The sequence below is a fragment of the Myotis nattereri genome (genome assembly GCF_964212035.1).
Source record: "Myotis nattereri genome assembly, chromosome: 1".
In the NCBI taxonomy this organism is placed as follows: domain Eukaryota; kingdom Metazoa; phylum Chordata; class Mammalia; order Chiroptera; family Vespertilionidae; genus Myotis; species Myotis nattereri.
This window is the reverse complement of record NC_138075.1, coordinates 13,215,513-13,231,956: the sequence shown is the minus strand read 5'-3', so window position 1 is coordinate 13,231,956 and position 16,444 is coordinate 13,215,513. Positions and strand designations below refer to the sequence as shown.

General features: G+C 38.6%; 1 protein-coding gene across 1 annotated transcript; it reads left to right on the top strand.

The window, feature by feature from the left end:
* Nucleotides 1-5,887: 5,887 nt before the first annotated feature.
* Nucleotides 5,888-6,892, top strand: GPR65 (G protein-coupled receptor 65; the record flags this gene model as incomplete). The annotated part of the gene is made up of 1 exon (XM_081090589.1): nt 5,888-6,892. One exon carries the CDS (start codon nt 5,888-5,890, stop codon nt 6,890-6,892), a length of 1,005 nt encoding a protein of 334 aa, XP_080946715.1.
* Between the last annotated feature and the right edge of the window lie 9,552 nt (nt 6,893-16,444).

Sequence of the window (16,444 nt, the reverse complement as noted above, 5' to 3'; positions counted from 1 at the left end):
GGTAAAATTATATGCAAAAGGGGGATGTTTATACTCTGTTCCCTCTTCATTTGGCAAACTGAATTAAGTGGTTAGAAAGATAGGTCTATATCCAAGAAAGCTCCTGGCTGTAGAGTTAGTTAGCACCATTTCTTCATCAGCACAATGGTCTAGTGATACTTTTTATACAATCAGAACTCAAGTGAAATTTGGAAGTAACATATTCATTATTAAGAAGTATCGATTAATAATTCTTAATAAGTGAGTATCACACTGTCTGGCATGTAGTAGAGTCTTAATAAGGAGCTATTAAAATGATAAATAAAGGCAAATGTATCCTATAACACTGTAGGGAAACATTTTTTCTTTTGATCACTGTCATCAATGATTTGTACTATTTTAGGAGCTGGTTAAGAATAGTTATATTGCCCTGACTGGTTTGGCTCAGTGGATAGAGCGTCGGTCTGTGGACCGAAGGGTCCCAGGTTCGATTCTGGTCAAGGGAATGTACCTTGGTTGCGGGCACATCCCCAGTAGGGGGTATGCAGGAGGCAGCCGAATCGATGTTTCTATCTCTCTTCTTCTCTGTAAAAAAAGATCAATAAAATATATTTTTTAAAAAAAGAATAGTTATATTTTAATATGCTATGGATTATCTTCTTTTGGCAATTGGTAACAATGAAAACAAAAGTCAAAAATGTACATTTTTTCAGAACTAGTTCTAAAAACAATTTTTCTGAAAGTTTGATTAGTCAAAATAATAACTGAAAAGATGTATGAATAATAAAAATTATGTATTCATTACAATCTCAGATTCACACTAATTTAACAACTATTTTCTGCAGAGCTGGTATTGCATGTGAAATGCTCCTGTACAAACTATACTCTGAGGGCTTCTGGCTTCTCCACTGCTCTGAGTAGATGGCCAAAGATGACCTCCTTCAGGAAGTGTAAGGGACAGCACAAAGGGCACCTATGAACTGCTGGTGGTGTCATTCAAACAATAATATTAGCTAATATTGCCATGTGCTAGGCACTTGCTTCATGTGCTACGTCGTTTAATCCTCACAACACCTCTAAGAAATGGGTACTATCTGACTATCTTACACCTGTGAAAACTGAAAGTTAGAGACGTGAAGAGACACACATGTTCACAAATCCCCCGAAGACTGCATTTCAGTCTCCAGAGCCCGCCCCCCCGCCCCTGCCTGTATGGCAACAGGGAAAGACACCCAGTATCTTTTCATCAAACCACTGGGTCTTGTGGTTGTTTCAGACAAGACAGGAAATGCTTTTACACAGAAAGAAATGTGTCCCCTTGAGAACGTTATAAGTCATCCTAAAACCATTCTTTCCATTTTACTCATCTTTTTTTAGAGAAAAAAAGGTACATATTTTTGAGTAACGTGAGTAAAGGAGGAGGGGGTCCTCACTGACCCAGCTCTCTCGGTCCGGGTCCTGAGGAAGGATATTTCATGGTTCAGGTGCTCTCCCAGACACAACAAGCCCAGCAATGGATGTGATGTTGTGCAGCCATCAGAGTTGCATCCTCAGTAGCTTATTCAATCCTTCATGCATCTCAGATTTTTTTCTAGTGTCATTTTCCTTCTCACTTATATCTTTTCTTTTAGAAGGATTTTAGGGGTCAGTTTTCTCAGTGGTAGTTTATCTGAAAATGTCTTTATTTTTGCTTTTGAAATTGAGTTCTGCTGGGTAGACAATTATGGGATGACATTTTCTTAACCATTTGGAAATACCTATCCACTTTGTTCTGGTGTCTGTTATTATTGCTGTTGAGTATTCCTTTGTCAGTCTAAATTTCATCCTCTGTAGCGAGTCCATCTTTTCTCTCTCACTCTTTTTTCTTAGTTTTTGTTGATCTGCAGTTTGATGACAATGTGTCTGGTGTAAATTTCCATCTTCATTTGTTTGTTTTTAACCCCAGTGGGATTCACTGGGCTTTATACATTTGAGGATTCCATGTCCTTCATGAGTTCTAGACTGCCGTTGGTCACACTTGTTTTGTGTTATATGTCTATTCTTTTATTCATTTTCTCTCTAAAGCTTTTGGGGATCTGGTATTCTTCTTTCTTGTTTTTCTTAAATTTCACACATAATGGCTAATATCTCTCTCTCTCTCTCTCTCTCTCTCTCTCTCTCTCTCTCTCTCTCTCCCATGTTTGTGGAAGTCTATTTGTGAGAATTCTTTGAAGCCTCTGTTGGGGAGCATCCTCCAGGGAGGATTTGTATTTACTTCTTCCTCATACCTAGAATATTTATTTTTGGTGCATTCATTTTCATATTATTTAAATTACTTTTGTTTTGTTTTGTTTCTATGAATTGCTTTTTATATGAGGAAAGAAGTTAAACCACGTCCTTTTTAGGAAGGCAAAATGGTCCATCTGCGGGTGAAACAGATATTGATTGTCAAGGTTCTTTACATCCCATCTCATATAGCCTTTTGATTCCACTTTTTAGCGTTTTAATTGCAATCAACATTCATACGGAAGAATTCACATATCCTCAGTGTACAGCTTGCTAAGTTTTACAAACAGAACTTGTTCATGGTATAAACACTTTTATAAAGAAATAAAACCTTACAAATTCTCAGAAGTCCCAAAGTACCCTCTTCTAGTCATTACCCAACCCCTCCAGTTAACAACTTAACCACTACCTGGCCTCCTCCTTCTCCTTCTTCTTCTTCTTCTTCTTCTTCTTCTTCTTCTTCTTCTTCTTCTTCTTCTTCTTCTTCTTCTTCTTCTCCTCCTCCTCCTCCTCCTCCTCCTCCTCCTCCTCCTTCTCCTTCTCCTCTCCTTCTCCTTCTCCTTCTCCTTCTTCTCCTCTCTCTCTCTCTCTCTCTCTCTCATACACACATGCACACACACACAAATGTTTACTATGACACTGCACATGATTTCCTGCATTAATGCAGATCAGCTTTGTTGAGAAGGAACAGAAATGCACAATGGTTCTTACTTTTAAGAGATGATTAGATAGATAGATAGATAGATCTCACAGTAGGTCTTTATATGTTCTTCGTTATCATATTATAAGTAGTAAAAGATAATTTCAACTTTAAATTCACAGAGGATTCCTAAACTAAAAATAGGTTATAAAATTCAGCCTCATAACTATGAGAACTGGGAGATTGTGTTTTTCTTGGTGTGGTAGCAAGATATTTGCTCTTTTTAGCCATCTATTTCCAACATCAAGCACAAGAAAAAAATAAAAGCCTGTTTAAGTAAAATTCTTACGTTATCCATTATAACTTGTAGAAAAGAAACACTTTGCATTTTAACCTTTCAAAGAAAACATGGTGATAGTTCTAAGGAAACATAACAACACATTGCCACAGAGTTTGAGGACATGATGTGAGATCATTTTTATAAGTTTATTTGAAGGCTATGTTTTATAGAGAACATAAAAGAGATGACTTCTAGAAAATGTGAGATTTTATATATCTAATTTGCATAAATGATTATTCATAAGTCATGTTCTTTAATTAGAACTGTTCTAACTACAAGACTTGTGCTAATCTATTGGTGCTACTATTTAGATGGAAAATAGAAAATATTATCATCCTTCTCAACAAAGGCAGTCTGAATTGTTGCAAAATACCTCAGATTTTTAAGGTATTTTTGTACAAAAGACAAAAAACAAAATAAGAGATTCTAGCATTACAATCTAGGATTGTGGCTGAATTCTACCAAAGATTAGATACGTCATTTGGGGTTAACTGCTTAATAGGTGGCTCAATTCTATATTTGAAATATAGGATTATAATAACTAGCACAGAGTTGTAGTGAAACATAAATTAAAACAAATATGCATGCCATTTAACACAGTGCCCAAAACATCTAGCCCTCACTACATGGACCACTACACTGATTTCTGACAGCATAGATTAATTTTGTCTGCTTCTTAATCAGATAGTGTATACTCTTTGTGCCTGCCTTTTTCTGTCACTCTGCATTATGTTTCTGAACTTCAACCATGTTATTGCATGAATGAGCAATCATTTGTTCATTTTCATTGGTTCATGGATTTCAATTGTGTTGATATACAATAATTTACTTATCTATTGTACTGCTAATGAGTATTCCAGTTGGGGGATATTACAAATAGTACTACTGTGAACATGCTAATTCTATATCTTTCTGTAATCATATACATCTATTTCTGTTGAGCATGTGCCTAGAAGTGGAGTTTCTGAGCCATATGATATACACAAGTGCCAGTTTTCCAACCAAGGTACACCCATTGATGTAAAGCGCTGTTTTCCACATTCTATACCTATTTTCAGGTATGGTAAAACTAGAACACTTCAGTTCTTCATTTTGTTTTAAGAGTGACATACGTATACTACACACTCTGAATATTGGTTAAGCTGTCAGAATCCTTGTGCCTTGTGGAGACAGGTCTCTTTTGTGCCTAGGGCTCAATGACACTTGGAAGGGGGTGGTTTTGATGTTATCTGCACACAGGTAGAAGGCAAATCTTCCTTCTCTTGCCTAGTGACTCTAAAAGCTTTCTGTAAATGCACCCATCAGATAAATCATAAAGCACCAATGGGCCTCACTAGCAAAGGAAGATAGAAGTATTTCTCTACCCCTATATGGTGAAAAGGGTGGATTCTCTATTCCTATATGAACCTGTAACATCAAACTTGTATCTATATAGTGCCCTGCAAAATGTACACACACTTTGCAAAATTATAAAGGCAGTGTTTATTAAAATATATTTCATTTTCAAAATGTAATAGAATCAGTTGTAAAATGTGTACACATTTTTTGGGGACTATATATATATATATATATATATATATATATATATTCACCAAATAAAGAAGGAAACTGATGATCACAAGATTTTAATCAAAACTGAGAACATTCTGACCTCTGTGTCACAGGAGTATCAGAAAGATAACGTGAGTTAACCACAAAGGAAGCGAAGGAAGAACAGAAGAGACAGTGTTATCTAATTCTTGATGAAGGTTCAGCAAGCTCTGCTAATTTAAAATACTTTATCAATTTTCTTGTGACAATATTTTCTTGGCTAATAAGCTGATTTTGAAAGTGCCTTACCTCTAGAATGCCTATGAAATTGACATTTGAAATCATACAACCATATAGTTTATCATACACTCAAATGCCTTTACTGTTACAAACACATCAATGAATTTGCCATCTTTTTTATTAGCTCTTAAGATGACTTTTCAACTTTAGTTTTGCATTCTTAGATCATGTCCAGTGAGAAAGAGAATTCCCTGGAATCTAGTATCTCTTGGATAATTCTTATTTGAAGTAAGTAAAATATCTCAGCTTGATTTCCTTTATTGAAGTCAATTAGATCGTTTTCCCATTACAAACACCTTATTGTAGTTGAATGCATTTTTTAAATCTCTAATAAGTAAAATACAAGAATATTGCTTCAAAATCCTGGTGTATCTTTTAAACATCTAATTTATTCTACTTCATCTTTTATTACAGAAACAAAGGCATTTTAAAAAGAGATGTCAATCTCTGTGAAATTTATTTGTTTGCACCAACCTCCTGAGATTCACGCCAAACAAACTGGGGACAACAGGCTCTGAAAGATTGATTCTTGAGGGTCTCCTTACCAGCATTCCATGATGATAAACACATGGACGTCCACCCACCAGAATCAACTGGCCACGCTAGCTAACTGCCAGGGGCCTGGATCCTGACTCCACACCATTGACATCTGTGTGAAAAGGGATCTATGCCCATTCTTTAAAAGCATTCATGAATTAACCAGCACTTTTGGAAGCAAAGAAAATTGAAGAGTGAAAGAGAATTCGATGTTGAGGACAAACTAAACAAGGCAAGACTTACTTTGCTGTTTAGCTCCTAAGAACGAATGTAACTGCCACGTTGAAAAGAAGAAAATGAACAACAGCACATGTACTGATGAGCAGCACGACCTGGATCACTATTTGTTTCCAATTGTTTACATCTTCGTGATAATAGTCAGCATTCCAGCCAATATTGGATCTCTCTGTGTGTCTTTTCTGCAAGCAAAGAAAGAAAACGAATTAGGCATTTATCTCTTCAGTTTGTCACTGTCCGATCTGCTGTATGCTCTCACTCTCCCTCTCTGGATTCACTATACTTGGAATCAAGACAACTGGACTTTCTCTCCTGCCCTGTGCAAGGGGTGTGCTTTCTTCATGTACATGAACTTTTACAGCAGCACAGCCTTCCTCACCTGCATTGCTGTGGACCGATACCTAGCAGTTGTCTACCCTCTGAAGTTCTTTTTCCTAAGAACAAGAAGATTTGCATTCATGGTTAGCCTGTCCATCTGGGTAGTAGAAACCATCTTCAATGCTGCCATTTTGTGGGAAGATGAGATATCTACAGAATATTGTGGCACCAATAAGTCTACTTTTACTCTATGCTATGACAGATACCCTTTGGCGGACTGGCAAATTTGGTTCAATTTCTTTAGGACGTGTATGGGCTATGCTATACCTTTGGTCATCATGATGGTTTGCAACCTGAAAGTTTACCAAGCAGTGCAACGTAATCAAGCCACGGAAAACAGTGAGAGGAAAAGAATCATAAAACTACTTGTTACTATCACATTGACTTTTGTCTTGTGCTTTACTCCCTTTCATGTGATGTTGCTGCTCCGCAGCATTTTAGAGCCTACAGTTGACCCAAAGTATGGGAAGCAGACCTATAAAATATATAGAATCACGGGTGCATTAACGAGTTTAAATTGTGTCGCTGATCCGATTCTGTATTGTTTTGTAACTGAAACAGGAAGATCCGATATGTGGAATATATTAAAATTCTGTACTGGGAAACTTAATAAATCACAAAGACAAAGAAAAAGCATATTTTCTATGTCTACCAAAGATACTGTGGAGTTAGACACCCTGGAATAGAACCAAGGAATTGTTTTAAGATGCACAATATTATATCATCAAGATTACATTTTGAAAAGGAAACCTAGCATGGGATGGAACTAAGTTTTCCAACTGAGGGAATATTTTAATATCCTCTCCGATGGGGAAATATGTTGAAAGTGCACTGTGCAGCTCCTTGGCTTTTATTAAATGAATATTAAACAAAAATCTAATATTTCCTAATTACTCAGAATTGTTATTGTTGATGGCAATTGTTTTTGTATCTATGCTATAATCCCTCAGAGGTTAGTAAGATATGCAGAACTGTGTGTCTTTAATTTGGTAAGCTTTATGTCTGGTTTTTATTATTTTTCTCACTCTTTCTATAGATTTTAAGCTGTTAGCTATAACATCTCCCAACCATATGTCCTTGTCTCCAACAACCTCAACTACAAAATACCTCTTCTAATCTTCTCACTCATCCTATCTAATAATAGACAAACATGGTAATTAATCATACCTCCGCTACGCTTCCCATTGGCTAATCAGGGTGATATGCAAATTAACTGCCAACCAAGATGGCAGCCGGCAGCCACGCAGCTGAAGCGAACATGAGGCTTGGTTGCCCCGGTGATGGAGGAAGCCAAGGTTCCCTGCCTGCCGCAGCCAGGCTCTGAGCTCCAGTCTAAGCAACAATGTTGCAATTATAGAAGCTAAACAAACCCCAGATACCTGCTTTCAGCCAGCTGGCCTCGGAGCTGGGGCCGCAACAAAGTTTTTATTACAGAAGCTAAATAAATCCCAGAATTAAAAAAAAAAGAAATAAAGGAGAGACTGGGAGCTTCAGTTGTAGGCGTGGCCCGCCTTAAAGGGGGTGCAGGCAGCCTGAAAACAGCCATTAGCCCCTCATCCAGGCTGGCCAAGCACCCCAGTGGGGACCCCCACCCTGAAGGGGGTGCGGGCAGCCTGAAAATAGCCATCAGCCCCTCATCCAGGCTGACCAGGCACCCTAGTGGGGACCCCTGCCCTAAAGGGGGTGCAGGCAGCCTGAAAACAGCCATCAGCACCTCATCCAGACTGGCCAGGCACCCCAATGGAGACCCCCACCCTGAAGGGGGTGCGGGCAGCCTGAAAACAGCCTTCAGCCCCTCATCCAGACTGGCCAGGCACCCCAGTGGGGACCCCAACCCTGAAGGGGGTGCGGGCAGCCTGAAAACAGCCATCAGCCCCTCACCCAGGCTGGCCAGGCACCCAAGCGGGACCCCCACCCTGATCCGGGACACCATTCAGGACAAACCAGCTGGCCCTGACCCGTGCACCAGGCCTCTATCCTATATAGTAAAAGGGTAATATGCAAACTGACCCTAACAGCAGAAAGACTGGGAATGACTGGTCACTATGACACACACTAATCACCAGGGGGCAAATGCTCAATGCAGGAGGTGCCCTCTGGTGGTCAGTGAGCTCCCACATGGAGGAACTCTGCTCAGTCACAAGCCAGGCTCATGGCCGCCAGTACAGCGGTGGTGGTGAGAGCCTCTCCTTCCTCCTCAGCAGCGCTAAGGATGTCTGACTGCAGCTTAGGTCTGCTCCCCGCTGGCAAGTGGACATTCCCCAAGGGCTGCCAGAGGAATGTCTGATTGCCAGCTTAGGCCCAATCCCCTGGGGAGCAGGCCTAAGCCAGCAGATGGTCATCCCCTGAGGGGTCCCAGACTGCAAGAGGGCACAGGCTGGGGTGAGGGAACCCCCCCCCCCCGTGCACAAATTTTGTGCACTGGGCCTCTAGTTACTAAATAATTATTTAGCCCACTCTAAATACTGTTTTGTATTTATTATTGGGGTTACAAAATATATGGTCTCATGAGGCCTAGTGAAGCTCATATCAGTTCAGAAACCTAGTCACTTCTATATAAAGGAAAAGTAAATGGGCTAGAGTGACAATCTGAAGGCTCTTCCATGATATAAAGCACACGAGCTTTGTGGGAGCTCTTTCAGCTGCTCAAAGACCTTCTTTACTTTCTTTCAAATCATATTTTTGTTTTATTTTGATTTTTAAATATTCACAGTTAAATACATAGTAGTTGAAATTACCAGAAGCTTAACGTTAAGACAAAAAGACATTACAGATAAAAAAAATACATTTATTATATTAAATCTTATATTAGGGGACTTCTTTTAGGACTTACAATATTTAGAGAGTCTTGATATAATATATTCTTTTGAGTTGTCATTATAGAAATTACACTGCTAGTTTTAAGTAGGTATTAGGTGAACAGTTTTCCTAAGCAATGTGTTTTTATTTTTATTTTATTTTATTTTATTTTTATTGATTTCAGAGAAGAAAGGAGAGGGAAAGAGAAATAGAAACATCAATTATGAGAGAGAATCACCGTCGGCTGCCTCCTACATGCTCCCCACTGGGAACTGAGCCCACAACCCGGGCATGTGCCCTGACTGGGACTTGAACCGTGACCTCTTGGTTCATAGGTTAATGCTCAACCACTGAACCATGCTGGGTGGACCTAACCGATGTGTTTTTAAAGATTTTTATCCTACTCTTCTCCTTTTCTTTTTCCTTCTTTGTCTTATCTGTTTCTTCTACTCCCCCCGCAAATGATCAGATAATAAATGTTTTGATTCCATTTGCTAGTCTCACAAAAAGCCAGATAACAAGAAAGTCCCATCTCCCTTCAATAATGAATTTCTAGATACACACTAAAAAAAACAATAAGTGCACAAACTAACTCATTTTCCAGGAAAATATCCATGATGGTGTGTAAATTAAAACCTTGCTTGAAGGCCATATGTACATTTTCTGTTCTTTGCATTTTTCTGGTCCTAAAGTTTGTAGAGAATTAATAAATTGTGTCTGGGCACTCAGAGAAACACATATGCTGAAAAATTGGAGGTATACCATTAAAATGAACAGTAACTAAAATAGGCCCTGGCCGGGTTGCTCAGTTGGTTAGAGCATTGTCCTCATACACCAAGGTTTTGGGTTTGATCCCTGTCAAGGCACATGCCTGGGTTGCAGGCTTGATCCCTAGTGTGGGGCATGCAGGAGGCAGCTGATCAATGATTCTCTCTCATCATTGATGCTTCTATCTCGTACCCTCACCCTTCCTCTCTGAAATCAATACAAATATATTTTTAATTAAATAAATAAAAGAAGCAACCAATGAATGCATAAATAAGTGGAACAACAAATCAATGTGTCTCTTTCTCAAATCAATTTTTAAGAAAGGGTAATTAAAATGCTTTAGGCTGTGTGACTAATTATTGTCAAATTATTAGCAGCTTGTGAATTGAATACTTGTTAAAGTCTCATGTCTTGTCCAAGATCACAAGACTTCCTAAGAATCCTGACTTCTCTCCAGAGTTGTTTTGCTCCTTTTGTTTATTTATTTATTTACTTTTTAAACATTTCTACTATTTCTTTTGTTAAGCATGCTAAAGACATATGCATGAAGAGCTGTTCAGGATAGACACTGAATTTTGGTCAGGAAGAGGGGGAAAAGGAGAGTTTTTTCATTAATTAATACCTCTGGGAATATAATAAATCCTATAGATCTTAATTAAACTGTTACAGAGAACTGGCTGGGTGACTCGGTTGGTTGGAGCATCACCCTGTACATTAAAAAGTTTCGGGGTTCAATCCCTGGTCAGGGCGCATACAGAGAGCAGCCAATTGATGTTTTTCTCTCTCTCTTTCTCTCTCTCTCTCTAGTCAATGGGAACATATGTCCTTGAGTGAGGATTTTTTAAAAAATATTTTACCTTGGTTATATGAAGAGATGTAGCAAATACATATGTGTGGCAACTTTAATGAGAATGTTCTAGACTAGCTGGTTTGGCTCAGTGGACAGAGCATTAGCCTGCAGACTGAAGAGTCCCAGGTTTGATTCCAGTCAAAGGCACATGCCCTGGTTAAGGGCTCCCTCCTTAGTGGGGGTCATCCAGGAGGCAGCCAATCAATGATTCTCATCATTGATGTTTCTATCTCTCCCTTTCCCTTCCTCTTTGAAATCAATAAAAATATATTAAAAAGAAAAAGAATGTTCTACCCAATGATTGACAGCAAAACCATCGATTTAGGATGTTGCGAGATAAGTTTCAATATAAACCAGGCTGCCAAAACCTTCGGGCAGCCTATCCTTCCTATCAGAGCAGAGCCATTCATGGAGAATCCATGCTGGGAGGGTGCTCAGATGATTGAGTGCAAAGCCTCCAGACATGATCCGAAATTATCTATACTCCCAACATAGGGAAATTAAGCCTTTAGTTTTAAAAGGTTTTTTTGGCTCTTGATTAAAATTCTCCATTAAAAACTAAAAGTACTTCTGGAAGGAATAAGACCTCACCTGGGACTCTGTTGTCAGAAGACCTACACTGGGACACTACCGATCCACTTACCTATGAGATTTTTTACCTCAGGTATTTTTTGTGCTCTCCCTATAAACTGCAAGGACAATAAGAACACTTGCTTTTAACAAGTAAGTGTAAAAAATACTTTGTAAATTTTGATTAGAGCATTGTCCTGAGATTTCTTAATGTTCATTATTACTATTCTCATCTTTATCAGGATTGGTGGCCAGCTACCTAAGACATAGAAAAGTCCCTGGAGGGACCCTGTGGGTAGGCACGTAGCCATGTGGGCTGGTAGGAGCTGGCTCTCGCACGCACTGCCATGGTTACTTCCTCCAGGTGGTTAAATACATCCACTGAGGCACTTTAAGGGCCTCCTTGTTCCTGGTTCTGTGGGACATCCTCAATATGCCTGCTCATAAGAGTTCATAATTCTGAGGAGACATGCTCAGGACATTATCATAAACACACAGGTAAATATCCATTTTTAAATTTTTACTTTTTATTTTCTTATTAAGAATGTCATTTTTAACTTAATGAACTCAATTAGACCTCTGGATAGGCCAGGGAAGTGACTGAGCAGAGAGATATAAAACCTCCAATTAAGAACTTGAAATACAACCAAAACAGCCACCTCATTTGGTTCATGTTATACAGCATCACCTCCCCAGGAGCATCTTGAGAAAATCTGCTTTCTCAACCTGATTTATTCCTTTTTCTCTTTTCCGTCTAAGCTGAACACGCCCCCCCCCCCCCAAGACCTTATATTTCTATTCTTTAATCTCATAGTCAAATAAATAATATTCATCTATCACCTCAGTTGACCTTGTGAACTTGATTTTTTTTTTAAGCAGATGTACCAATTTTAAAATAGAATATGTGATGCATAGCATATAGGCATTTCTTTTTACATCACTTTTATCTTGCCCTGGGCTTCACTCTGTCATTTATGCATAGGGCCCCTGATCCTTTCTAGTTGAACCCATCCACAGGTTGCTATGGAAACACAACAGCTACTATAACACCCAGTCCCACAAAGGCCTTTGTGATAATAGGCTTCTTTGTCTAGGTCCATCAGGTGACTCTGCCATGAATCAGCAGGCTGCTCCTCCGACAGACACATCCACACACAAACACATATCCATAGACACATACAGAGACAACCTGCCCCATCTCACAAAAACAAACAAACAAATACCTCGTCCTTTGTAGCACTTGCTTGTGCTGTAAGATATCTAATACCAACTAGTCGAATACACGTCACTGCCTTAATTTCTGAAAGAATGCACCATATGTGAATTTTCATTTCCTTATTTACTAACTGAGCAGCCGGGGGGACATTGCTAAGATTCTCCCTCTCTATCCTCTCTCCCTCCTTCCTCCCCTAGCCAACCAACAGTGGCTGCCAAGGGAGCGATGGTAAGGAAATGTTTAATCTACATTTTTCTTTTCCTCTACTATCCTGGACAAATCCAGTTCTGACTGAGATGTTTTATTTGCATCTCTTGGGTAGACGCCTTTGGGGGAAAATAACAGAAGATTAATTTAAAAGAAAGCAAGAATGTCTTGTTTTTTGTTGTTGTTTTTTTCATAGTATAAACACCGGATTTGATTCAAGTAAAAGAAAATTTTAAACACTATTTCTTTTTATCCTTTGCCATTTCACAGTTGAAAGATGGAATGCAAAGTGACCATGTTCATGTTATCAGCTGCACTAGCTGAATGCACCTTAGTTGTAGGAATAAGCTGACGATGGCAAAATCAAGTCAAATTTGGGTGAGGGGGGAGTGATGTGGAAGTTAAGATTCCTCTCCTCCAAAGATCCTTTTCTTACTACATCGTTTGTTGCCGGCCAAGAAAAATCACACAGGGACCCTGTCTGTGGCCACTAGGTGACGATCATGTTCTAATTGGAACTTTGAAGTTCATGGCCAACTGGTGCTCTTCAACAGCAAAAAGGAGCTTAAGGAGATATTTTTCTATCCAAGAAACAATTTAGAAATATCTCCTATGAGTTGGAAATGAAAGGGGAGAAATGCTGAAATTCAGTTTGCATCATTTATTTCTCTGCTCTTTGGAAAACTCAGCAATAATCATCAGATAATTTCACTTGGTTTAAACTCCATATGTCATTTCAGTATTTTTTTTTCAGCCTGTTAAAATCAGTCCAGATGTAAGAAAACATAAGCTAAATTGTGTTATTTCTGAAAGATTGTAGATATAACATTGGTGACTTGTTTTTTATTTAGTTATCTGACTCATAAGAAAATACCAGCTACCCTTCACATAAATAGAAGCATAAAACATTTGAACTACTAGCTGCTTGCAATTTTGCCTACTATGACGAGATTACTTCTATAAAAGTCAAGGTATAATTCAATATATGTATGATTTTCAATTTCTAATTTATTATTGTTAAATCTCAGCACTTAAAAATTACATCTGTTACTTTGAATTGTTTAAACCTGTTCTTCTCCAAAGAACAGTAATGCAATCACATTCTAATTTAACAGTATTTGCATATTATTAAACATATAATGGCCTGTAATCTATTTTTTCTCCCTGTTATTTTATTAAGCCCTCTATTAAGTACCAGTGGATTTTTAAAAAACAGGTTATAATTCCTCAAATAATGTTGCAATTAGGTGTTTAAAAAGCAAGCCAAATAAAGGAATGCACTATGGAAGTCTTCACATCATTGATCAGTGCAAGCTTTAGAATAAACATAAATTTTGTTATCTAGAAAACGTGTGCTCAATTAATTTCAAATTAAATATAATCAAGAAATCTTGACCTGCAATGACTTGACTTGCCAATGCTGTGAAAAATATTAACTTCAGTTCTTAGAAGCTATTGATCATTCTTGGATATTTAATTGAACTTGTGAACATTCTTTTGAAAGAATCTTGTTCAAATTCCTGGTCTTGGCTCCAGGACAACGGTTCTCAACCTGTGGGTCGCGACCCCTTTGAGGGTCAAATGACCCTTTCACAGGAGTCGCCTAAGACCATCGGAAAACACATATATAATTACATATTGTTTTTGTGATTAATCACTATGCTTTAATTATGTTCAATTTGTAACAATGAAAATATATCCTGCGTATCAGATATTTACATGACGATTCATAACAGTAGCAAAATTACAGTTATGAAGTAGCAACGAAAAAAATTTTATGGTTGGGGGTGACCACAACATGAGGAACTGTGTTAAAGGGTCGCGGCATTAGGAAGGTTGAGAACCACTGCTTTAGACAGTTAAACGGAGCCCATAACAGGACTGCAATAGTAGACTAGGAAGTGCCTCTAGAAATACCACAGAGAGGTGCACTGTGGGCCTTTAGAAGTGTGCACAGAATGATCATCAACTCTAGTTGGCTTGACTAGTTTTTTAAATATACATAACCAGAAATCTTATCTCTCACTCACTCATGGAAATGACACTTGCTGTTTTGAGTCTTCAGGGAAATGCCTTCAGTGCTTCTCTGGCAGTTCACCCCAGAAAAGAGAGTGTGACACCCTGCATTCAAAAGCACTACGGGACCATCCGGGCCAGTGTGGCTCAGTTGGTTGGGTGTCATCTTGTGCACTGAACACTGAAAGGTTTCCGGGCAGGGCACATGGCTGAGTGGTGGGCTTGATCCTGGATAGGGAGCATGCAAGAGGCAGCCAATCAATGTTTCCCTCTCACATGGATGTTTCTCTCTCTCTCCCTCTCCCTTCCACTCTCTAAAAAAAAAATCAATAAAAATATTTTTTGTAAAAAGGACTGTGGGACAGAAGATCTAATGCATCTTCAGCACCTATCCAATTCTCCTGGGATGAAAGGATTGCCAACACAAAGTAGGGTCTGGAATAAGCAGAGATTCTCTTTCTTGCTCTACAAATCTTGTTCTGACCCCTAAAAGGACTATTGTTAAGATTGTTCTCACTGGTAATCAGAATTGTTTATTGAGTGAATAAATAATAAGTTAATTACAAAGAACGGTACAATTTTACTCTTTGTCCTAACCCCAGAGTTCAGTTTTTGAAACCCTTGGAGCTATTTGCCTTTTCAGTTGAAAATGTTTTAGGTTATCTAGGAAAATAACCTTGAGAAATATTTTCCTTTTAAGAAAGCTTTATTCATATTTTTTTACATTTATCAAAGTAAAACAGAATCAGATATTACCAATGACCTTTTACTCATTGGAAATTGGTAAAAAGAGAAATTGTCATCTTGATTTCCATCCATCATTCTTTACTCATGAGAAATTTTTAAGGATGTTATTTCCTTAAATTTTAAGTAAAATGTTCACAAACTGACTTAATTTAGTTGCAGACTATACAATGCCATGAATCTCTGTTCGTTGTTTCAGTGCTACAAAAAATATTGCTGCCTTTTCTCTTTAAGTGACTCAATAATTTCCAGCGCACATACCACCAAGCTATAGGAAATTCCATCTCAGTCATTACTACGAGGTCCTCCTCTGTGGGGTTCACACCAAAATCAGGGAGGTTTTGCATATGATAAGAAAAATGGAGGTGGGGCCTTTGATTGCTGGTCTCTAACAATCACCAGTGACAGTGATATTATCTAAGACTTCAGTGGTCCTTTGAACCTCAGTGGTTCTTGGCTGCCTCCCTATTTTGGGGGCACAGAGCTCATTGACAAGATTTAGAAGCCAGTGAATGACCCAGACTCCTGTGCATTCCCTTCAAAATTTACATGGTTCTTGGTTCAGGAATGAAGCATGTACCTAAGTTAAACCAATCAAAGCAGTCCAGTCTCCTGATTGGTTCAACGGTGGGCATGTGACCTACCCTACTTAGAAGGCTGGGACAAAGGCTATTTCTTTTGCTGTGGCTGATGCATTATGCAGATGAGATGCCTGGAATCTCTGTGCCACTTTTTGATTATAAAAAAAAACAACAAATAGAAAGATGGAGAACTCAGGGAATCAAAGGGCACTGCAGCTGGATCCTAAAAAGTGATCTGTCTCCACACATTGCAGTTACATGAACCAAATAACCCCCCTTGTTCTTTAAATCAGAGCTCAGTTTTTTTCTTTCTTGAACCCCAAAAGTGGAATGTGGAATATGGAAGTGAGGGTGATGTGTCAGAGTCTAGATTGTTGAATAGGCTGAAGAGGTATGATGGAGAGGTGAAGTTAGTAGCCTTTGTTATTAAATGATGGTAGCAAAATAACTGCTTGAACTGTTCCCTGCTACATCCTGGGACTCAGAA